Raw genomic sequence first — 24,566 nt, 5'->3', positions numbered from 1 at the left:
GATTTAAAATATTCTACCCCTTGATTACAGTGTAAAATGGTACAGCCATTGTAGAAAACAGTACGTCTATTCTTCAAACGATTTAAAAAAGAACCATCCAGCCAGGCGTGGGGGTGCACGTCTGTAATCCCAGTACTTGGGAGGCTGAGACAGGAGGATCACAGGTTTGAGGACCTGTGAGCAGGTGGTGAGAATCATGTCAACGGAGTGAGAACCTGTCTCAAAATAAAAATAAAATAGGACTGGAGTGTAGCTCAGAAATAGAATGCCCCTGGGCTGAATCCTCAGTATTCCCCCAATACACAAATAAATAATAAAAAGTTAAAAAATATTTTTTCTTGCTTGATGTGGTGGTATACTCCTGTAACCCCAGTACTTAGGAGGACAAAAAAGGAAAATCACATGTTGCAGGCTAGCCTCAGCAATTTAACCCTGTTTAAAAACAAAAAATAGCCAGGCATGGTGGCGCACGCTTGTAATCCCAGCATTTGGGAGGCTGAGACAAGAGGATTGCGGTTCAAGGACAGCCTCAGCTACTTAGTGAGGCCCTTTGCAACTCAGTGAGACCCTGTTTCAAAATAAAGAATAAAAAATAGGGCTGGGGGTGTAAAGCAGAGGTCGAATGCCCCTGGGTTCCATCCCCAGTACCACAGAAAACAAAAGCAAACCAAAAATAAATAAATAAATAAAATAGGGCTGGGGAAGCCGGGTATGGTGGCTCATGCCTGTAATCCTAGTCCTTGGGAGCCTGAGACAGGAGGATCACGGGTTTGAGGACAGCTTCAGCAAGAAGTGAGACTCTCAACAACCTAGTGAGACCCTGTTTCAAAATAAAAATAAAGATCCAGGTGTAGTGGCATAGGCTTGTAATCCCAGTGCTTGGGAGGCTGAGACAGGATTGTGGTTCACAGACAGCCTTAGCTAATTAGGCCCTCTGCAACTTAGTGAAACCCTGTTTCCAGCTGGGCGTGGTGGCACACGCTTGTAATCCCCGCGCTTGGGAGGCGGAGACAGGAGGATCGCGCAGGTTCGAAGCCAGATGCGCTGGTTTAAGAGTTTCTGTTTCAAAATAAAAATATAAAATAGATCTGGGCATGCCAGGCGTGGTGGCGCACGCTTGTAATCCCCGCACTTGGGAGGCAGAGACAGGAGGATTGCGCAGGTTCGAAGCCAGTCATGTGTGCTGGTTTAGGAGACCCTGTTTCCAAATAAAAATTAAAAATATAAAATAGGTCTGGGAGTGTAGCCCGAAGTTTGAAGGGCTTCCAGGAACCCAAGTACCACAAAAAAAAAAAAAGAAAGAAAGAAAAAAAAAAAAGAAACCCTGTTTCCAAATAAAGAATAAAAAATTGAGCCGGGCGTGGTGGCGTACGCTTGTAATCTCAGCATTCGGGAGGCTGAGACCTGGAGGATCATGGTTCGTGGACAGCCTCAGCTACTTAGTGAGGCCGTCTGCAACTCAGTGAGACCCGGTTTCAAAATAAAGAATAAAAAGGGAAGGAGACCAGCCCGGCGGTGTCGGAGGCCAGGGAGCGAGGCCCAGCCAGCAGGGAGCCCTGCAGTGTATGTGTGGTAACACCATGTCTGTGCCCCTGCTCACCGATGCCGCCACCGTGTCTGGAGCTGAGCGGGGAAACGGCCGCGGTTATTTTTTTACATGGACTTGGAGACACAGGGCACATCTGGGCTGACGCCCTCTGCCATCCGGCTCCCGCACGTCAAATACATCTGTCCCCATGCGCCCAGGATCCCTGTGACACTCAACATGAAAATGGTGATGCCGTCCTGGTTTGACCTGATGGGGCTGAGTCCAGATGCCCCAGAGGACGAGGCTGGCATCAAGAAGGCAGCAGAGAACATCAAGGCCTTGATTGAGCACAAGATGAAGAACGGGATCCCGGCCAATCGAATCGTCCTGGGCGGCTTCTCACAGGGCGGGGCCCTGTCCCTCTACACAGCCCTCACCTGCCCCCACCCTCTGGCTGGCATCGTGGCCCTGAGCTGCTGGCTGCCTCTGCACCGGAACTTCCCCCAGGTGGCCAACGGCAGTGCTAAGGACCTGGCCGTCCTCCAGTGCCACGGTGAGCTTGACCCCATGGTGCCCGTGCGGGTCGGGGCCCTGACGGCCGAGAAGCTCCGGACTGTTGTCACGCCCTCCAGGGTCCAGTTCAAGACATACCCAGGTGTCATGCACAGCTCCTGTCCTCAGGAGATGGCGGCTGTGGAGGAATTTCTCGAGAAGCTGCTGCCTCCAGTCTAACCGGTCGCTGGCCCCCAGCGCACAGGCGACCTAGCAAGCCAGCGCAGCACCATCTAGGATCCGAGCCGGAGGAAACCCTGTCCCCTCCCTCCCCTTCCTCTTCCCACAGGCTTCCGGGGCAGGCCGCTGAGGCCTGGCCAGGTAGTCTGACCTCGCCTGCAGCAGGGGTGCGCTGCTTCCTTACCCCACTTCCCCGGAGGCGGGCCCCGCAGCAGTGTTGAAGGGGCTGCAGGCAGCGGGACGAAGGCCCAGCCGCTGACCCACTCACTCAGGACCTCGCTCACTTGCCCCGCTTTGGGCCCCTCCTGCGACCTCAGGGTTTGGCCCGTGGGGCCCTTCCAGGCCCCACCCCAGTGATTCTGCGGATAATCACAGTCTCCTGCCTCACTGCAGCTGCTTCTCAATCATGAATGTCCATGGTGGCCGGCCCCTGCTGCTGCGGCCCTGCCCCTGGGCAGGAGCGGCAGGGGGCAGGTGGAGCCCGGCCCTGCCTCCCTGTGACCTCCTCCCTGGCAGGCCTGGTGCCTGTCGGCTGGGTTGAGGCTCAGGGTCTCCCTGGCCGTCTCACCCCACTGTGCCCCCTCTAGGGGTGGGGGGCTGTGTCTCGTCTTCTGTCTCCATGTGGTTTCGGGCATTTTTCTTGTTGTGCCCTGAATTCCAATAAAATAAAATTGCTTCCTCAAAAAAAAAAAAAAAAAAAAGAATAAAAAGTAGGGCAGGGGGTGTAGCTCAGAGGTCGAATGCTCCTGGGTTCCATCTCCAGACACACACACACACACACACACACACACACACACACACACACACAGAATAAAAAATTGGGCTGGCGGGTGGACCTTGGAGGTAGAATGCCCCTGGGTTCAATCCCCAATACTACAAAAAATAAATAAAAATACAAATACAAATATAAATATGGCTGGGTACCACCCCCAACACATCACATGCATTATTTATTATTATTATTATTATTATTATTATTATTATTATTATTATTTTGGTGGTACTGGGGATGGAACCCTTCTATCTCCAGGCTACACTCCCAGACCTATTTTATATTTTATTTGGAAACAGGGTCTCTTAAGCCAGAGAGGCTGGCTTCGAACCAGCACTATCCTCCTGTCTCCACCTCCCAAGTGCAGGGATTACAAGCATGTGCCACTATGCCCGGCGTCACATTTTTATTTTTAAGCAACTTTTTATTTGAAAATAACTGCAAAACTGAGCATGTATTGTAATCCCAGTTCTTGGGAGGCTGAGACAGGAGAAATGTAGGTTCAAGGATAGCCTCAGCAATGTAATAAGGCTCTCAGCAACCTAGCAAGACCCTATTTCAAAAACAAGCAAATAAGCTAGGCGTGGTGGCACACACTTGTAATCCCAGCATTCAGGAGACTGAGACAGAAGGATGGCGATTTATGGATAGTCTCAGCTACTTAGTGAAGCCCTTAGCAACTCTGCGAGACCCTGTTTCAAAATAAAGAATAAAAAAATAGGGCTGGGGGTGTAGCTGGGAGGTAGAATGCCCTTGGGTCCCATCCCCAGCACCACACACACACAAAAAGAGCCCATTTATATCTTTTACCCAGAGTCAACATAATAAATTAACATCTTATTCCATTCTGTGGGTGCACACACAGGTATGCTACTGAGGATTGGATCCAGGAACATTCTGCCTCTGAGCTACACCCTTATCCCTATTTATTTTTTATTTTGAAATGGGATCTCACTAATTTGCTGAGGGCCTCACTATGTTGCTGAGGCTTGCCTCAAACTTTTTTCTTTTTGATATTGGGGATTAAACCCAAGGGCATTTTACCTCTGAGTTACACCCCAAGCATTAATTAATTAATTATTATTATTAATTATTTTGGGGGTGGTATTGGGGGTGGAACCCAGAGGCTTTCTACCTCCAGTATACTCCCAGACCTATTTTATATTTTATTTGGAAACAGGGTCTCACTAAATTTCTGAGAGCCTCACTGAGTAGCTGAGGCTGGCTTCAAACCTGTGCGATCCTCCTGTCTCGGCCTCCCAAGGACTAGGATTACAAGTGTGTGCCACTATGCCCAGTTTCTTCTTTTATTTTGAAACAGGGTCTCACTAAGTTTCTGAGAGCCTCACTAAGTAGCTGAGGCTGGCTTCAAACCTTTGTGATCCTCCTGTCCCGGCCTCTCAAGCACTGGGATTACAAGCGTGTGCCACCATGCCCGGCTATTTATTAGTTATTTATCTGTCGTGCTACGGATTGAACCCAGAGGCATTCTGAGCTTATAGCATCAACTCTATTTTACATTTTATTTAACTTTTTATTTACTTATCTTGCTAAGTTTATGTGAACCTGAGTTGCTGAGGCTGGCTCAGAATCTGTGATCCTTCTGTCTCAGCCTCCCAAATATTAGGATTATAGGCATATGCCACCAAGCCTGGTTCTATTTATTTTATTTTGAAACAGTCTTCTTAATTTCAGAGGGCCTTAGAAGATTGCTGGGGCTGTTCTTGGACCTGTGATCCTCTTGTCTCACCCTCCTAAATACTGGGATTACAGGAATGTACCACCATGCCTGGTTACTATATTTTAAAATTATTTGAGCCAGGCGTGGTGGTGCATGCTTTTAATCCCCCACTTGGGAGGCAGAGACAGGAGGATTGTGCAGGTTCGAAGCCAGCTATGCTGGCTTAAGAGACCCTGTTTCCAAGTAAAAATATAAAAAATAGGACTGGGAATGTAACCCGGAGGTAGAAGGGCTTCCAGGAACCCCAGTACCACCACCAAAAAAAAAAAAAAAAAATTATTTGAAGCTGGGTGTGGTGGCGCACACTTGTAATCCTAGTACTTGGGAGACAGAGACAAGAAGATCGCAGGTTTGAAGTGAACTTAACTTAATGAGGCCCTCAGCAATTTAACAAGACCCTTTTTTAAAATAAACAATAATGAAATTGTTCTGGGGTTATAGCCTGGAAGTAAAAAGCCCTTGGGTTCAGTCCCCAGTACGACAAATATAAATAATTAAAATTATTTGAGGTACATAATGTATAGAGCATACATATATAGGTAATATATACATAATCTCATACATTTCTTCTGGACTATTTGTAGGTAAATTACATCATAGCCGGGGGCGGTGGCATAGGCTTGTAATCCCAGTACTTGGGAGGCTGACACAGGAGGATCACAGGTTCACAACCAGCTTCAGCTACTTAAGTGAAGCCCTTCACAACTTAGTGAGATCCTGTTTCAAAATAAAAAATTAAAACATAGGGCTGGGGTGTAGCTCAGAGATAGAATGCCCCAGGGTTCAATCACCAGTCCTGCAAAAAAATTAAAATTAAAATTAAAAAATTACATACATCATGTTTTACCACTAAATATTTCTGTGTATATTTCCCAAGTCCAGGGGTAGTCTCTAACACAACTGCCACACAGGTATTAACTTCATAAATTTACACTGGTTACTTTGGTCTAATTTCCCAGGCATATTATTCCATTTTGTCAGTTGCTAATTTTTGTTCATGATGTCCATATTCTTTATATCATTTTTCACAATTCTATAGGTTTAAAGTGTTTCCCTATAGATTGCTTATGAGTTGGAAGAGAGAAGGGGGGACAGTAATTATACAATGGAGAAATCGCGCAACAGTTAGACCAGCTGATCCGCACTACCCAATGACAGGCAGCTAGACTCCAGGTATCTCCAGACCAGCACCCTGAGGATACACACAATAAGCAGTGATTATACGGCGGTTTGCACCCTGGTTTGCGCCCTCTTCCAACTCATAGGCAATCTGTAGGAAAACATTTTAAGAAAGACCTTACAAATATCCTTCTCCTCAAAATTTCCACCTTGTTTTAGCTTCCTCGGATGCTCCTTACCTGAGCCCATTTTTGCCATGACAGTTGAAAAACGATTCATTAAAAGTTTTATGGTTAGCCGGGCGTGGTGGCGCACGCTTGTAATCCCCGCGCTTGGGAGCTGAGACAGGAGGATCATGCAGGTTCGAAGCCAGCCTCAGCTACTTAGTGAGGCTCTCGGCAACTTAGTGAGACCCTGTTTCCAAATAAAATATAAAAAAGGTCTGGGAGTATAGCCCGGAGGTAGAAAGCCCCTGGGTTCCACCCCTAGTACCACACACACACACAAATTATATATATATATATATATATATATATATATATATATATATATATATATATATGTTTTTCACAAGTAGGTCTTTAACCTGGAATTGATTTTGTATATGGTGTGAGAGAGGGATCTACACCTGCTACCTCCAAAATGGGTTACCTATCAGCTCCAAGTAGCCTGGAAGCAGGACAGACTCCCTCCAGAGAAGCACTGCAAGGGCTCCCAGCGGCCACTGGCCCGCCTGCCCTTAAGGTCCCGGCCTGATTAAGGGACCCTAATCAGCTTGGGGCGATTAAGGGCCCTGGCCGGCTGTTCCCACACCCCCGCCCTGGACTGGGCTGGCAGGGGAGACAGCAGGGGGATCGACCCTGTGACCCCTCACCCGGGGCCTGGGCCAGGGCCCCGGACTTCCCGGTGAGTGGCAGAGCCCTGGGCCCTGGGTGGTCAGGTCTGAGGGGCCTGGGCGGCCCCTGACCTGGGCGGCCCGAGGGGAGGGGCAGCCGGGTTGGGACCCAGGGCGCGGGAAGCGGGGCGGGCGCCAGGGGCTTCCCGAGGCCCGAGCCTGCCCTGGGGCTGCGGGAGCAGGGACACCCCGTGGGTTAGGTGCAGAGCCCCGGGGGTCCCTGGCGCTCACCCGGCCGTCCTGTTCGCAGAAGCTGGCCATGACCGTGCGCGCCCTCGGGGCTGGCGGGCTCCTGCTCCTGCAGCTGCTCCTGCTCCCGCCGCCCTCCGCCCTGGCCGCGGTGTTCAAGGTCGGGGTGCTGGGCCCCTGGGCGTGCGACCCCATCTTCGCCCGGGCCCGGCCGGACCTGGCCGCGGGCCTGGCCGCCGGCCGGCTGAACCGCGCGCTGGCCGGGCGGGGCGGCCCCCGCTTCGAGGCCGCGCCGCTGCCCGAGCCGTGCCGGACGCCGGGCTCGCTGGGCGCCGTGTCCTCGGCGCTGGCCCGCGTGGCCGGCCTCGTGGGCCCCGCCAACCCTGCGGCCTGCCGGCCGGCCGAGCTGCTGGCGCAGGAGGCCGGGGTGGCGCTGGTGCCCTGGGGCTGCCCGGGCGCGAGGGCGGCGGCCACCACGGCCCCCGCGCTGCCCCCCGCGGCCGAGGCGCTGTACGCGCTGCTGCGCGCCTTCCGCTGGGCGCGGGTGGCCCTGGTCACCGCCCCGCAGGACCTGTGGGTGGAGGCCGGACGCGCCCTGGCCGCCGCCCTCAGGGCCCGGGGCCTGCCGGTCACCCTGGTGACCCCCATGGAGTCCCCCGACGTGTCCGGAGCCCGGGAGGCCCTGAGGAGGGTCCAGGACGGGCCCAGGGTCCGAGGTAGGCTCCCTGCGGGGCACCGGGGGGCCGGCGGGGATGCGGGCAGCGGGCAGCGCGGCCAGCCCAGCCTGTGTCCACAGCCATCATCATGGTGATGCACTCGGTGCTGCTGGGCGGCCAGGAGCAGCGCTACCTGCTGGAGGCCGCCGAGGAGCTGGGCCTGGCCGACGGCGCCCTGGTCTTCCTGCCCTTCGACACGCTCCACTACGCCTTGTCCCCAGGCCCCGCGGCCTTGGCCGCCCTGGCCAACAGCTCCCAGCTCCGCCGGGCCCACGACGCCGTGCTCATGCTCACCCGCCGCTGTCCGGGGGGAGGCAGCGTGCTGGACAGTCTGCAGAGGGCCCAGGAGGGCCAGGAGCTGCCCGCTGACCTCGACCTGCAGCAGGTGCGAGGCCTGGAGGAGGGGGAGAGGGCGGGGACCGAGCCCCAGGGCGGAGCCAGAGGGGGATGGAGAGGGCGGCTCCAGCTGTTCTGGACTTCCCCGGGGAATGTAGAGCTCAGGTCTTGCTAGGGGCATCTTGGTGTACCAGGATTCCTTCCAGAGGATGATAGGTGGTAAGACCTCTCAAGCCAGCTTCACGGAATAAACGCTGAACTGCACCATGGTTCGCAGTCCACTTCAAAGTAAACCCAGGGTGGCCCCCGGAACCCACAATGGACAGTCCACAGTAAACAGCGGCTGTTCTCCAGAGGAGGGCAGGAAAGGCTCCAACTCCGGCCTTCAGGCCCTGCTCAGAGGCATTTCCTCTGGGGACTCATCTGAGAGTCTTAAATATTTTTTCTTTTTCCTTTTTTTTTTTTTTTGGTGGTACTGGGGGTGGAACCCAGAGGCTTTCTACCTCCGGGTTACACTCCTAGACCTTTTTTATATTGTATTTGGAAACAGGGTCTCACTAAGTTGCTGAGAGCCTCACTAAGTAGCTGAGGCTGGCTTCGAACCTGCGCGATCCTCCTGTCTCAGCCTCCCAAGCGCTGGGATTACAAGCGTGCGCTACCACGCCCAGCCCCTTTTTTTGTTTGTTTGTTTGTTTTTTTGTGCTGGGTATTGAAGCCAGGTCCATTCTACCCCTGAGCTACATCCCCAGATCTATCTATCTATCTTTTTATTGATTGATTGATTGATTGCAGGTCTGGGGATGGAACCTGGGGGTATTCAACCTCCGAGCTACATCCCAGCCCTAATTTGTATCCTTCCTTCCTTCCTTTCTTTCTTTTTTTCTTTCTTTCTTTCTTTTTTTTTTTTTTTTTTTGCGGGTCTGAGAATGGAACACAGGGGCATTGATCTCCAAGTTACACCCCCTGTCCTATCTTTTATTATTTATTTTGAAACAGGGTCTCACTAAGTTGCAGAGGGCCTAAGTAGCTGAGGCTGTCTGAGAACTGTGATCCTCCAGGCTCAGTGTCCCAAGTGCTGGGATTACAAGTGTGTGCCACCACGCCCGGCTTTTTATTCTTTATTTTTTTTAAATATTTTAAGTTTTTTGTGGGTCTGGGGATGGAACCCAGGGGCATTCAACCTCTGAGCTACACCTCCTGCCCATTTTTTTATTCTTTATTTTGAAACAGGGTCTCACTAAGTTGCAGAGGGCCTCACTAAGTAACTGAGGCTGTCTGCAAGCCACCATCCTCTGGTCTCATCCTCCCGAATGCTAGTATCACAAATGTGCGCCATCATGCCTAGCTCCTTTATACTTCTTTTTTTTTTGGTGGTGGTACTGGGGTTCCTGGAAGCCCTTCTACCTCCAGGCTACACTCCCAGACCTATTTTTTAAAAAATATATATTTTTATTTGGAAACAGGGTCTCTTAAGCCAGCGTGGCTGGCTTCGAACCTGCGCTATCCTCCTGTCTCCACCTCCCAAGCGCAGGGATTACAAGCGTGCGCCACCATGCCCGGCTTTCTTTATTACTTTTTTATTCTAAAACAGCCCCTGGCACTCTGAGAGATGAGAACAGGGGATAAAGGAGTGGCCCCATGAGACCTTGGGGCGAGGGGCGAATAGAAATAAAAAATCTGGGCATAGTGGCACACAGATGGAATTCCAGTAGTTGGGAGGCTGAGACAGAAGGATTGCATGTTCAGTGATCAGCCCCAGCAGCTTAGCAAGACCCTAGAAATTTAGCCAAATTGTTTAAAAAAGGAGGGGAGGAAGCCGGACATGGTAGCGCACGCTTGTAATCCTAACATTCAGGAGGCTGAGACCAGGAGGATCGCAGTTCGCAGACAGCCTCAACTACTTAGGCCCTTTGCAACTCAGTGAGAACTAACTGGTTTCAAAATAAAGAATAAAAAATATGCCGGGCGTGGTGGCGCACGCTTGTAATCCCCGCGCTTGGGAGGCAGAGACAGGAGGATCGTGCAGGTTCGAAGCCAGCTGCGCACAAGCTGGCTTAGAAGACCCTGTTTCCAAATAAAAATGTAAAAATAGGTCTGGGAGTGTAGCCCGGAGGTAGAAGGGATTCCAGGAAACCCAATGCCACCAAAAAAAAAAAAAAAAAAAAAGAATAAAAAACAGGGCAGGGTATGTAGCTTGGAGGTCAAATGCCTCTGGGTTCCATCCCCAAACCTGCAAAAAAAAAAAAAAAAAAAAAAAAAGGGAGGGGAGGATCTGGGACATATGTAATCCCACTACTTGGGAGGCCGTACAGGAGGATTTCAGGTTCTTGGCCAGCCTCAGCTCTCAGCTATTTAATGAGGTCCTCCTCAACTTAGTGAGACCCTGTTTAAAAAAATAGGGCTGAGGGTATAGCTCGGAGGTAGAATGTCCCTTGGTTCAATTCCCGGTACTTAAAAAAAGGGGGGGGGAGGAGCCAGGGGTAGAATGCTGTGGGTTACATCCCCAGTTCCCCCCACCCCCATGAACTAGAAGCCAACCAAAGAATGGGAAAGAAGACTTTTTTTTTTTTTTTTTTTTTTTTTTTTTGCGGGGCTGGGGATGGAACCCAGGGGCATTCTACCTCCGAGCTATACCCCCTGCCCTATTTTTTATTCTTTATTTTGAAACCGGGTCTCACTGAGTTGCAGAGGGCCTCACTAAGTAGCTGAGGCTGTCCCGAACCGCAATCCTCCAGGTCTCAGCCTCCGAATGCTGGGATTACAAGCGTGCGCCACCACGCCCGGCTGGAAAGAAGACTTTTAGGTGACTTGTAGGCGATAGGATTAAAACTATATGCTGGGCAACCAACTGGAAGGATAAGAATGAAGTATAGGATGGAGAGTTACAATCAACCAAGCACAAGAGAAGTGCCCAAGTCCTGGAGACCAGGAGAGACAGCCAGTGAGGAGGAATGTGGGAACCGCTAACCAGGAGCGGGAACAGCCTAGGCAGGGCGGTGAATTCCCATCAGTTCTCTTCTCCAGGTCTCCCCGCTGTTTGGCACCATCTACGACGCAGTCTTTTTGTTGGCGGAGGGCGTGATGGGAGCAAGGGCAGCGGCGGGCGGTGGCTGGGTGTCTGGAGCAGCGGTGGCCAGACACGTCCGGAATGCCCAAGTCCCTGGCTTCTGCGGGGCCCTGGGAGGAACCGAAGAGCCCTCCTTTGTGCTGCTGGACACGGACGCCCAGGGGAAGCAGCTGTTTGCCACATACCTGCTGGATCCTGCCAGGGGCTCCCTGCGCTCCGCTGGGACCCCGGTGCACTTCCCTGGCGGCGGCCCGGCGCCAGGGCCCGATCCCTCATGCTGGTTCGATCCAGGCGTCATCTGCAATGGAGGTAAGGGCGAGCACCCCCCCACCCCCACCCCCAGCACAGTTTTGAAAGGGACTGAACTGCTGCTCTTCTTCCAGGCCCTTCCCTGGCCCTCCTCCAAGCGCCTGCTCCTGCCGCATCCCTCAGTTGCCAAGTCCAAACGCCCTCTGGGGACCTTTAACATTTCCAGACTCCACTCTGAGGAATCTATGACCTTCCCCTACAGCCTGGGCCAGCTCCCATCCCTATTTCCTGGAACCTCCAGGATTTGGCATGACTGCTTGCTTCCCTAGAAAGCTGCCTCTCCCAAGCCGGGCATGATGGCCCTTGTTTGTAATCCCTGTACTTGGGAGCCTGGGATAGAAGGATCGCACAGGTTCAAAGCCAGCCTCAGCTACTTAGCGAGGCTCTCCGTAACTTAGTGAGACCCTATTTCAAAAATAAAGAATAAACCCAGCTTGGGAGGCTGCTCAAAGCCCAGTTACAGTGACCCGGGGACTGGAGAATTGCATAGGTTCAAAGCCAGCCTCAGCTACTTAGTGAGGCTCTCAGCAACTTAGTGAGACCCTGTTTCCAAATAAAGTATAAAATAGGTCTGGGAGTATAGCCTGGAGGTAGAAAAAGCCCCTGGGTTCCATCCCTGATACCACCAAATAAATAAATAAATAAATAAATAAATAAACAAATACAAAAATAAAGAATGAAAAAGAGGACTGGGGGTGTAGCTTAGAGATAGTATGCCCCTGAGTGCAATCCCCAGTACTGAAATAAATAAATAAATGAATAAGAAAGCCAGCTCTCCCAGGTCCCCAGCGACCTCTGTCCTTGTCTCTGCAGGAGTGGAGCCCGGCCTTGTCTTTCTTGGCTTCCTCCTGGTGGTAGGGATGGGGCTGGCTGGGGCCTTGCTGGCCCACTATGTGAGGTGAGTAGGGGCGGGAGGTAAGTCGGATATGGTCCTGGCTCTCTGCCTGCCAGAATAAAATGGTGCAGTAAAGGAACACAGTGTCAGTTCTACTGGGGATTGGAAGAGGGGAGGGTTTTTTGGGGGGAGGGAGGATGGGGATCCTGGAGGACCTGCAGAATCCTAAGGGGATGACTGCCCTCCAGTATACCTCCCTATGGGCTTCTCCTGGTCTCCTTTGTCGGGATGACCTCTTTCTCCTACCAGGCACCAGCTCGTCCACATCCAAATGGTCTCCGGCCCCAACAAGATCATCCTGACCCTGGATGACATCACCTTCCTCCACCCCCAGGGGGGCAGCTCTCGAAAGGTGGGGCTGGGGGCCAGCTGTCTTCTCCCTGTCTATTTGGTCCCTTCTCAGAGCCAGCCCTCACTCCAGCCCCCCTCCCGCAGGAGGGGAGCCCGGTTTCTGTGCCAGGTCTGAGCTCTGGTGGTCAGCCACCTCATCTATGCAATGGGGTGACCACCCCTATTCTGATTGTTTTTCTGGGTTAGTGTGAAGGTCCAACAACAACAAAAAACTGAATGTGTTTGTTTTATACACTGTAAAGTGCTTGGGGAGTAATGGCTTCATCACCTTTCCTAATGGAGATTCCTGCCTTTCCCCTCTCTAATCCATAAAATTTAGCCTGCTCTCAATCCAGGGGGTTAATATGCTCTGACCACAGAGTGAAGTCTGACCCCTTGCATTGACCTCTGCCTCCCAGGTGGCGCAGGGAAGCCGATCCAGCCTGACTGCCCGCAGCGTGTCAGACATTCGAAGTGTCCCCAGCCAGCCCTCAGACAGCACGAACATTGGTCTCTATGAGGTGAGGCTGACTCCCGGCCAGGTTGAGCTGTACCCAGAAGGGGCCATGGGGGAGGGAGGCCCAGTCCCTGGGCAGAGAAGAGGCACCTCTCAAGGGAGCGTGCAGTCCTGTCAAATCCTAAAGATGCCCAGAAATGGGAAGCCTAGGGCGGGGGCGGGGGGGACCCAGGGGAAAGTCATGGATCCTCAATCCCGGTCTGATTTCACATCTGGGAATCTTTCCTGCCACGGGATTTTCCCCTTACTCGTGATCCAGGTGAGAGATTCTCAAAGCCCAGGCACAGTGACCCGGGGGCTGGAGCTGCTGTGCATTTTGCTGGCATCAGCATGAAGGCTGTGTGGCCCCGAGGCGCTCTCCCACCCCGTGGGGAGCCCATGGGGAGCCCCTGGCCCTGCTCCCTCAGTATTTCCTCCCTACTAAGACCAGACTCAGGAACAGGACTCCCTAGAGCAGGGTAAACATGTCACAAAAGGGCATTAGGAGAGCCAGAAGCAAACATGTAATGCCCATACTTGGGAGGCTGAGACAGGAGGATAACAGATTCGAAGCCAGCCTCAGCTACTTAGTGAGGCTCTCCATGACTTAGTGAGACCCTGTTTCAAAATAAAGAATGAAGCTGGGCGTGGTGGCGCACGCTTGTAATCCCAGCATTCAGGAGGCTGAGAACTGAGGATCTTGGTTCACACCCAGCCTCAGCTACTTAGTGAGGCCCTCTGCAACTTAGTGAGACCCTGTTTCAAAATAAAAAATAGGGCAGGGGGTGTAACTTGGAGGTCGAATGCCCCTGGGTTCCATCCCCAGACCCGCAAAAAAAAAAAAAAAAAAAGAAAGAATGAATGTATGAAAAATAGGAATAGGGGCATAGCCCCTGGGTTCAGTCCCTGGTACCGAAAAAAAAAAAAAAAGGCTCCACATTTATTTCTAAATGCTTCTTAGGAATCAATACCAAACCCTCAAAACACCTTCTGGTCCAAATATCTTACCCACAGATAGGATAACATTATTATTATTATTATTATTATTATTATTATTATTTATTAGTGGTGCTGGGATGAAATACAGGGGCTTTCTACCTCCAGGTTATACTCCCAGACCTATTTTCTATTTTATTTGGAGACAGGGTTTCACTAAGTTGCTGAGAGCCTCACTAAGTAGCTGAGGCTGGCTTCGAACCCACGTCATCCTCCTGTCTCAGCCTCCCAAGTACTAAGATTACACCACCCCTGGCCAGGATAACTTACTTCATTTGCAAGGTCCAGGCCAAAATAAGAATGAGGGGAGCCGGGTGTGGTAGAACATGCCTATAATTCCAGTACTTGGAAGGGTGAGACAGGAGAATCGCAGATTCAAAGCCAGCCTTAGCAACTTAGTGAGACCCTGTCTCAAAATTAAAAATAAAGACCTGGGCGTGGTGGCGCACGCTTGTAATCCCAGCATTTGGAAGGCTGAGACAGGAGGACTGCGGTTCATGGACAGCCTCAGCTACTCACTGAGGCCCCTTGCAACTCAGTGTGACCCTATTTCAAAATAAAGAATAAAAAATAGGGCTGGGGGTGTAGTTCAGAGGTAGAATGTCCCTGGCTTCCATCCCCAGTACCGCAAAACAAAAACAAAACAAAACAAAAAAAGAGCTGGGAGTATAGTTCAAAGGTAGAATGCCCCTGGCTTTCATCCCCAGTACCCAAACAAAACAAAACATTCAGGATGTTAGGGACAGATCATTGGTTCAAGCTCCCGCCCTCTGAGTGGCGCACAGTCCCAGGAGCTGAGGACAGGGGGCCCAGAGCCTGCAGGGAAGCTGTCTATCTGTCCTCCTCACATAGCTGACCATGAAGCCTCACCTACCCAGACGCCTGACTTCCGGTACAGGGCTCTGCCCTGGCAGGGGCAATGATGATGGTGACGTCAGTGACATCTGCGGTTCACTGATGGGCTCATCTGGGGTGGCGAGGACAGCCTCACAGGCCTCCCGCATCTCCCTTCTGGCAGGGTGGGGAGGGGGACTCTCACCTAGCTGGCTGTGAAGCAGAGACCCCCGGCTCCTGAGGCTTTCTCTCCGTCAGCAGGGCAGATATGTTCTGGGCCAGTGGAGGCGTGTATGGGGGGTGTCTTTCACATCACTGTGAAAATGAGTGCCCTAACTTGCTCCTCTGCTGCAGGGAGACTGGGTTTGGCTGAAGAAATTCCCAGGGGATCATCACATAGCTATCCGCCCAGCCACCAAGACGGCATTCTCCAAGGTGAGGTCCCGGTGGTGCGGGTGACCCTCAGCCGCCCTTCGTGCCTTCTCTTTGCAGCGGGGTACGATGGCTGGTTAGGTGTCTGTTCTACCCTAAAGCAGGTTTTCCATTATTTTCTCTCTCCTGGCAGTAGTTCTTTCCTTTGAGGTTCTTATCACAACTTATCTATGACAAATTACATGTTAATTAACCCTAGAAATTATATGTTCGTCTGTGGGCTGGCTTATTTATCTGCCTCCCTCATGGACTGCAAACTGCTTGAGAGATTCCCTGTGTCTCTCCATTGTATTCCCAGCACATAGCACAGGGTTTATTAATTAACTTATTTATTTTTGGTACTGGGGATGGAACCTCTAAGCTACACCCCAGCCCTATTTTTTATTCTTTATTTTATTTTATTTTATTTTATTGTGGTACTGGGGATGGAACCCAGGGACTTTCTACCTCTGAGCTACACCCCCAGCCCCATTTTTTTATTCTTTATTTGAAACAGGGTCTCACTGAGTTGCAAAGGGCCTCACTAAATTGCGGAAGGCCCCACTAAAAAGCTGAGGCTGGCCGGGCATGGTGGCGCACGCTTGTAATTCCCATTTTTGGGAGGCGGAGACAGAAGGATCACACTGGTTCGGAGCCAGCCTCACTGGCTTAAGAGGCCCTGTTTCCAAATAAAAAAAATATAAAATAGGTCTGGGAGTATAGCCCAGACGTAGAAGGGCTTCCAGGAACCCCAGTACCACCCCCCCCCCAAAAAAAGCTGAGGCTGTCCGCGAGCTGCGATCCTCCTGTCTCAGCCTCCCAAGTACTGGGATTACAAGCATGTGCCACCATGCCCAGCCTATTCTTTATTTTGAAACAGAGTCTCACTAAATTGCAGAGGGCCTCACTAAGTAGCCGAGGCAGGCCACGAACCTGCAATCCTCCTGTTTTAGCCTCCAAAGTACTGGGATTACAAGCGTGTGTCACCATGCCTGGAGCAGCAGAGGGTTTAGAATATTAGAGAAGCCCTGTGAATGTTTGTTGAGTGAATAATAGAAAATAGAGTTTCTACATCTATCAGGCCACATGTCAAGAGTGGTCCTGGCTAGATGGATACATGCTGAAGAGAGTGGGATTTCGTAAGGAGGTAACAACAGGTTGGCTTCTTCGACTGTGTGTGTGTGTGTGTGTGTGTGTGTGTGTGTGGCAGTGGGGATGGAACCCAAGGGTCTTCTGCCTCTGGGCTACACTCCCAGACCTATTTTATATTTTAATTGGAAACAGGCTCTCACTAAAGTTGCTGCGAGCCTAAGCATCTGAGGCTGGCTTCGAACCTGTGCGATGCTCCTATCTCAGCCTCCCAAGTACTGGGATTACAAATGTACACCACCGCACCTGGCTCGGACTGGCTTATTCTGGTCCTTTCACCTGCCCCAGTGCGTGCAGCCTTGGTCAGACCTGCTCCCCTGAGGTCTCCATGGCTGCAGAATGCCTTAAGCAGGCTGCCTGTATGGGTCAGTGGGCCAAGTCACCATTTAACACCAGGAGCTTCAAATGACAAGAGGCCACTTACTGGGCACATGGACCCAAGAAAAGCAGAAAGAGTGCTAGTCAGCCGCCAGTCCCCACTTTTCCAGCATGCCGGGCACTCTGTCCTGCCAAGTGGATGTGGCCTTACTGATGGCTCCTCTGGGATCGCGTCTTGACCACAGAGCCCCGTCTCCCTAAACTTGGGTAGGGTGGGACTCTCAAACACATTTGGCAGCGACTGTGGCACCAAGCAGAGAAACAGAGCGCCCAGGCCAAGCTGCGGGTACGTGCCAGTTCCAGCGTGCTCTGAAAGCCACACGGCATCTCCACGATGCTGGGCTGCTACATCAGAAGGAGCAGAGCCAGGCATGGTGGCACATGCCTATAATTCCAGTACTTGTGAGGTAGAGACAGGAGGGTCACAGATTCACAGCCAGCCTCAGCAATTTAGGGAGGCCCTCAGTAACGTAGTGAGACCCTGTTTCCAAATAAAAAAATAAAGCTGGCTGTGGTGGCGCATGCTTGTGATCGCCGCACTTGGGAGGCAGAGTCAGGAGGATGGCGCAGGTTCAAAGCCAGCCGCGCTGGCTTAAGAGAACCTGTTTCCAAATAAAAATATCAAAATAGGTCTGGGAGTGTAGCCCGGAGGTAAAAGGGTTTCCAGGAACCCCAATACCACAAAAAAATGGGTTCATTCCCCATACTACACACACACACACACACACACACACACACACACACACACACACATACACACAGAGCTGTTGATTGTTGATGGGACAGGGGCTTCTCTCTCTTGTGCTTCCCCTAAGACTAGGGCAGTTCAGCCAGCCTTTCATGCCTGTAATCTCAGTGCCTAAGGAGGCTGAGGCAGGAGGATTGCAAGTTCTAAACCAGTTTTGGAAATTTAATGAGATGCTGTCTCAAATTAAAAAAAAAAAAAAAAAAAGCCGAGCTTGGTGGCACAGGTTTATAATCCAAGTACTCAGGAGGCTGAGACAGGAGGATTGAAGGTTCACAGCCAGCCTCAGCTGCTTAGTGAGGCCCTCTGCAACTTAGTGAGACCCTGTTTCAAAAATAAAGAAAAAAAAGCCGGGCGTGGTGGCGCACGCTTGTAATCCCCGCGCTTGGGAGGCAGAGACAGGAGGATCGCGCAGGTTCGAAGCCAGCCGCGCGCGCTGGCTTAGGAGACCCTGTTTCAAAATAAAAATGTAAAAATAGGTCTGGGAGTGTAGCCCGGAGGTAGAAGGGCTTCCAGGAACCCCAGTACCACCAAAAAAAAAAAAAAAAAAGAAAGAAAAAAAAAAAAAGAAAAAAAGGTAGGTCTGGAGCCGGCATGGTGGCGCAGGTCTGTAATCCCAGGACTTGGGAGGCTGAGACAGGAAGATCACGCAGCCAGCCTCAGCTACTGAGTGAGGCTCTCAGCAACTTAGTGAGACCCTGTTTCCAAGTAAAGTATAAAATAGGTCTGGGAGTATAGCCTGGAGGTAGAAAAGCCCCGGGGTTCCACCTCTAGTACCACACACACACACACATACACAAATAGGGCTGGGGGTGTAGCTTGGAGATAGAATGCCTTTAGGTTCCATCCCCAGTAACACACACACACACACACACACACACACACACACACACACACACACTGCAGTGGGTGTAGCTCAGTGGTTGACCACCCCTAGTTTCAATCCCCTGTATTGTGATTAAAAAAAAAGGAGGGGGGTAAAAGAAAATAAAAACTTGAAAGCTGGGTAGTTCAAAGATTTATGGCTACTGGATATGACGGCACCTGCCTATAATCCTAGTACTGAGGGGCTGAGACAGGAGATTGTGCAGGTTTGTGGCCAGCCTCGCAAGTCGCCAGACTGTCATCAACCTAGCGAGACCCTGTTTCAAAATATAAATAAAATAGGGTTGGGGGTGTAGCTCAGAGCTAGAATAACCCTGAGTTCAATCCTCAGGAACACACACACACACACACACACACACACACACACACACACACGACTATGGCTAATCAGAATCCGTGTGGGTTCTGATCACCAATGCATGGTATTTGTTTTCTAAACACAGAAGTATCTGGAAATGACCCAACACACACACACACATACATATACCATATATGTATATGTATGTGTATATATATTTTTTCTATGAATGATTTTTTTGGGGGTACTGGGCATTCTACCTCTGAGTTACACCCCCAGCCCTATTTTATTTCTTATTTTGAAACAAAGTCTCACTAAAAGTTGTGGAGGAACTCACTAAATTGCCAAGGCTGGCTGCCAACCTGAGATCCTTCTGTCTCAGCTTCCCAAGTACTGGGATTACAATCATATGCCATCAAGCCTGATTTTTCTTTCTTTTGTGGGGAGGCAGGTTACTAGGGATTGAACCCAAAGGGCAATTTACCTCCAAATGACATCCCTAGCCATTATTATTATTATTATCTTTTTTTTTGCGGGTCTGGGGATGAAACCCAGGGATATTTGACCTCCAAGCTACACCCTCTGCCCTATTTTTTATTCTTTATTTTGAAACAGGGTCTCACTCAGTTGCAGAGGGCCTCGCTAAGTAGCTGAGGCTGTCCACGAACCACGATCCTCCTGTCTCAGCCTCCCGAATGCTGGGATTACAAGCATGCGCCACCACGCCTGGGTAATTTTATTTTATTTATTTTATTTATTTATTTATTTATTTATTTATTTATTTTTGCGGGTTTGGGGATGGAACCCAGGGGCATTTGACCTCCGAGCCTCATGCCCTGCCCTATTTTTATTATTCTTTTTTATTTTGAAACAGGGTCTTACTAAGTTGTGGAGGGCCTCACTAAGTAGCCGAAGCAGTCCGCAAACAGCTATCCTCAGCCTCCTGAATGCTTGGATTACAAGCGTGCGTCACCACGCCCGGCTGCTATTATTTTTATTTTTGAACCAGTCTTGCTAAGTTTCTGAGGACTTCACTAAATGGCTGAGGCTGTCCTCCAACCTTCAACCCTGCCTCAGCCTCTAAAGTACTGGGATTACAGGCATGCACCACCGGCCCAATAAACAATTTAATTCATCATTTTTATTCCGTCTTCCCAGTCAAAAACAGACATCCAATAACGGCCCCTCCCCACGTTTCCCCCGCGGTAGAAAATGTCTGTCAACTTTCCCCCTCTCAGCTCCGGGAGCTTCGGCATGAGAATGTGGCACTCTACCTGGGTCTCTTCCTGGCGGGGACAGCAGATGGCCCTGCGGCCCCAGGGGAGGGCATGTTGGCTGTGGTCTCGGAGCACTGCGCCCGGGGCTCCCTCCACGACCTCCTGGCCCAGAGGGACATAAAGCTGGACTGGATGTTCAAGTCCTCCCTCCTGCTGGACCTCATCAAGGTGATGTCTGTGTGCCGGGGGGGGGGGGGGGGGGAGTGTCCTGTGAGCAGGGAGAAGGCGGGGACCTCGCAGCTAAGGCTGCCCCTCACTCTGTCCCCTCCAGGGAATGAGGTATCTGCACCACCGTGGGGTGGCTCACGGACGACTTAAGTCACGGAACTGCGTGGTGGACGGGAGGTTCGTGCTCAAGGTCGCCGACCACTGCCACGGGCGACTGCTGGAAGCGCAGAGGGTGTTACCGGAGCCTGCCAACGCCGAGGGTAGGGGTCCCCGGCTGCGGAGGGCGCGCACCCGCAACTCCCAGGATCCACAAAATATCAAGGGCCCCCGGCTCGTGCTCCTTCGCACTGTCCCCTCTCCACATCCATATACAGCTTACAGAAAAGGTCGTGTGACCTCTGAGATTGGGAGGATGGGCTCTGTGACCAGGAGGCGGGGGCTTGCTAGGGGGTGGGATTGTGCCTGAGCTCCTGACCGTACAGCAGGTCGGCTCTGAGCCTTGGCCTAAGGACAGGGCTTGTGCCCAGGAGGCGGGGCCTTCCCTGGCCCCGCCTACTTGAAGGTGGGGCTTATCTGTGAATGCTGGGCTGCTCCTGAGATGGCCTTGGGTTTCGGGCCTCTCCAGGGATAGTTGCGTGGCTGCAGGGCTGGTGAGTGTCCGGGGTGTGAGCCTGCTGCGTGTGTGTGGGTCTGTCTCCATTCCCCCACGGGCTGCCTCACCACACGCCCTCTCCATCCCCAGATCAGCTATGGACAGCCCCAGAGCTGCTTCGGGACCCGGCCCTGGAGCGCAGGGGGACTCTGGCGGGCGATGTCTTCAGCCTGGGCATCATCATGCAGGAGGTGGTGTGCCGCAGCGGCCCCTACGCCATGCTGGAGCTGACGCCAGAGGGTAAGGAGACACCCCGCAGCGAGGGCTCTCATTCCCAACAAAGCCTAGTGATGAGACTTAATTATGTGTGTGACCCCTTAAAGCTGGGGTCTGAAGGTTGGGAGCCTAGGAAGCCAAGCGGCAGGATCCGGCTAGGAGGGATGGGAGCTTTGCAGGGCCCAGACGGCAACAGCGTCTCCTGCTCCTGTACCCAAGCTGCTCCCCTCTAGCTCTGAGAGGCCCCCAGGGAGGCAGTCTTGTGTGTACATAGGAAAGCACAGTTCCATTAGCCATTTGATTCAACTCTGTGCCACTTATCTGTAGGACTCTGGGTTAGGTTCACCACCCCTAGCCCTCACTCTTGTACATGCAATAAATGTTAGTTTCCTTGTGTCACCTCTTACTGGCCCCCAGGGCTCAGAGTCCTCCTTACTCCTAGTGATGCTGGTGCACACTACACCGCCCAGCCCACTGCAGGTCTGATTGAAAGGAACCTCTGTCATTCCCCCATCTTGGGCTTCTAAAATCAGGCCAGGATCACAGGTGGCTTCCGTTCTGGGGCCCAGGACTGACGGTCCCCTCACGCCTCCAGAGGTGGTGCAGAGGGTGCAGTGTCCCCCTCCACTGTGCCGTCCCACGGTGTCCATGGACCAGGCGCCTGTCGAGTGCATCCAGCTGATGATGCAGTGCTGGGCGGAGCAGCCAGAGCTTCGTCCCTCCATGGACCGCACCTTCGACCTGGTCAGGGCTTGGGATTGGGCAAGGGCTGGGCTGGCCCCTGGGGGCCCCAATTCTTGTCAGGAACCTAGGAACATCAAAGGCAGGCAGGATCTTGGACGATCTAGGCAACTCCCTGAGCAGTAACCCAAGGACTGGGAATTGAGTGGGGCAGAGTTGGGATGCGGGTGAGCTAGCACGGAGGTGATAGAGGCCCCAGGGTGCTTCATGAGTAGAAATGCACGGCGGTGCCAGGCGTAGTGGCTCATGCTTGTAATTCCCGCGCTTGGGAGGCGGAGACAGGAGGATCGCGCAGGTTCGAAGCCAGCCTTGCTGGCTTAAGAAGAGCCTGTTTCCAAATAAAAATATATAAAAAAAAATAGGTCTGGGAGTGTAGCCTGGAAGTAAAAGGGCTTCCAGGAACCCCAGTACCACCAAAAAAAAAAAAAAAAAAAAAAAAGAAATGCAGGGCGGTTGAGGGAATTGGGGATTTAGCCCCATGGGCAGGGCATGGCAGCCCAGGCCTGCAGCAGCCGTACCAGCTTCCTCCTCCTCCTAGTTCAAGCGCATCAACAAGGGCCGGAAGACCAACATCATTGACTCCATGCTGCGTATGCTGGAGCAGTACTCCAGCAACCTGGAGGACCTGATCCGGGAGCGCACGGAGGAGCTGGAGCTGGAGAAGCAGAAGACGGACCGGCTGCTCACCCAGATGCTGCCCCCGTGGGTGCTGGCGGGCAGAGGCGTGGGTGCGGAGCGCAGCCGGAGCCCGGCCAGACTGTGACAGCCTCCGGGTGACCCCGCTGCCTGCCCCGCCTAGGTCCGTGGCCGAGGCCCTGAAGATGGGGACATCGGTGGAGCCCGAGTACTTTGAGGAGGTGACGCTGTACTTCAGCGACATCGTGGGCTTCACCACCATCTCAGCCATGAGCGAGCCCATCGAGGTTGTGGACCTGCTCAACGACCTCTACACGCTCTTCGACGCCATCATCGGCTCCCACGACGTCTACAAGGTGGAGCCCGCGACCTGCTCCCAGCCCGCCCCCCCCCCCGGGCCCCCAGCCCTCTTGTCCCTAACGCCTTCCTTCGGCCCCCAGCTCAGTCCCCACCTGGCATCCTGGCTCCTGGGGCTCCTGCACGAATCCCAGCTAGGTCTCCATAGACACTTTGCACACTGGGGCGGGCGCTCAGTGCCGGATCGGCCGGCATCTTCTCCAGGTGGAGACAATTGGGGATGCCTATATGGTGGCCTCCGGGCTGCCCCAGAGGAACGGGCAGCGGCACGCGGCAGAGATCGCCAACATGTCCTTGGACATCCTCAGTGCCGTGGGCTCTTTCCGCATGCGCCACATGCCCGAGGTGCCTGTGCGCATCCGCATCGGCCTGCACTCAGGTAACTCCCCGGCTCTCTTTCCAGCCTAGGCTCCAGATCCACCCCGCAGGGGGCAGTTTCCGGAGTGGGTGGGCGGAGGGGGGTTGCCTGGAAGAGAATACACTTGAGAGTGTTTATTGGGAGAGCTGGTGGAGAGTCTGGGGTGCTGAGGTCCCCCGAGGCCCTAGGTGCCGCCCAGCCGCCGAGGACCCGCAGCGGCAGCCCAGCCCCCACCTGCCCGCCGACCCGCGCATCCCCGCAGGCCCGTGCGTGGCGGGCGTGGTGGGCCTCACCATGCCGCGGTACTGCCTCTTTGGGGACACGGTCAACACGGCCTCGCGCATGGAGTCCACCGGGCTGCGTGAGTGTGACGGCGGGGGAGGCGCTGGGGCGGGACCCGAGGTGGGGAACGGAGTGGGAGGGGCGGGGAGGCGAGTTCCGAGCTCACGGCGCCCCCTGCCGGCCGCCCCAGCTTACCGCATCCACGTGAACCTGAGCACCGTGCGGATTCTCCGCGCCCTGGACCAGGGCTTCCAGATGGAGCTGCGAGGTCGCACGGAGCTGAAGGTGAGGCCGGGTCCCGTGTCCTCCGGGAGGCGCCCCTAGGGACCCGCGGTCTCCAGGGGTCCACTTGGGCCTCGAGATCCTCCAGCGCTCACCCAGTCCGCCGAAATCTCCTCTCCCTTCCAGGGCAAGGGCGCCGAGGACACATACTGGCTGGTGGGCCGCCTCGGCTTCGAGAAGCCCATCCCCAAACCGCCTGACCTGCAACCCGGGTGAGGGGTTGGCGCGTGCGGGTGCGGCCCCTTCGCCCTCTCTCCAGGCCTCGCGTTCTGGGTCAGACCCAGGGAGAACAGCCATGACCTGGGCCCTGTCTCCCCCCCCCCCACAAACTCATTCGGCTTTCTGAGGCTGCCGCCCCTCCTCGCAGGGCCAGCAACCACGGCATCAGTCTGCAGGAGATACCCCCGGAGCGGCGCCGGAAGCTGGAGAAGGCCAGGCCAGGCCAGTTCTCCGGGAAGTGAGGCCGGCGGACAGGTGCTGCCCCTCCCCTCGGACTCGGGGCCACACTCCTGGAGGGGACGCTCCCTAGAGGACAGGCTCCTGGCCAGCCCGAGGGCTGCCGCAGGACATCTCTCCCGAGCCAGGTGTCCCCAAACTCCCCCTGAGTTAGCTAGCCCAGGCCGGTTCCTAAATTCTAGGATTTTCCCTGGGAGGGAAAACACCTGCCGCAGGGACACAGGTCCAGGTGTCCGGGTTTTAGGGGGTCCTGTGATGGTGACTGTGTGACTTCTCCTCTGACCCCGCCCCTTCCACCGCCCACCAGCCGGGCCGCCCCA

General features: G+C 53.3%; 2 protein-coding genes across 2 annotated transcripts; both read left to right on the top strand.

Annotated features, from left to right (window-relative positions):
* Positions 1–1,565: 1,565 nt before the first annotated feature.
* LOC308275239 (acyl-protein thioesterase 2-like) lies at positions 1,566–2,260 on the top strand (the record flags this gene model as incomplete). Its single annotated transcript, XM_080713367.1, is given in 3 exon segments — positions 1,566–1,631; positions 1,633–1,694; positions 1,696–2,260. Coding segments are annotated over 3 exon segments (693 nt in total).
* Positions 2,261–7,046: 4,786 nt separating this feature from the next.
* On the top strand, positions 7,047–24,251 carry GUCY2D (guanylate cyclase 2D, retinal; the record flags this gene model as incomplete). The annotated part of the gene is made up of 18 exons (XM_080712977.1): positions 7,047–7,692; positions 7,773–8,077; positions 11,053–11,404; positions 12,218–12,302; positions 12,549–12,651; positions 13,049–13,150; positions 15,310–15,390; positions 20,060–20,266; positions 20,370–20,526; positions 21,009–21,158; positions 21,730–21,878; positions 22,414–22,577; positions 22,675–22,867; positions 23,073–23,247; positions 23,489–23,587; positions 23,699–23,793; positions 23,917–24,002; positions 24,158–24,251. 18 exons carry the CDS (start codon positions 7,047–7,049, stop codon positions 24,249–24,251), a joined length of 3,243 nt encoding a protein of 1,080 aa, XP_080569103.1.
* Between the last annotated feature and the right edge of the window lie 315 nt (positions 24,252–24,566).

This window comes from Muscardinus avellanarius, assembly GCF_963383645.1.
Source record: "Muscardinus avellanarius genome assembly, chromosome: 16".
Lineage (NCBI taxonomy): Eukaryota > Metazoa > Chordata > Mammalia > Rodentia > Gliridae > Muscardinus > Muscardinus avellanarius.
Note: the sequence above shows the minus strand (reverse complement) of the source record. Positions and strands in the feature narration are given on the sequence as shown.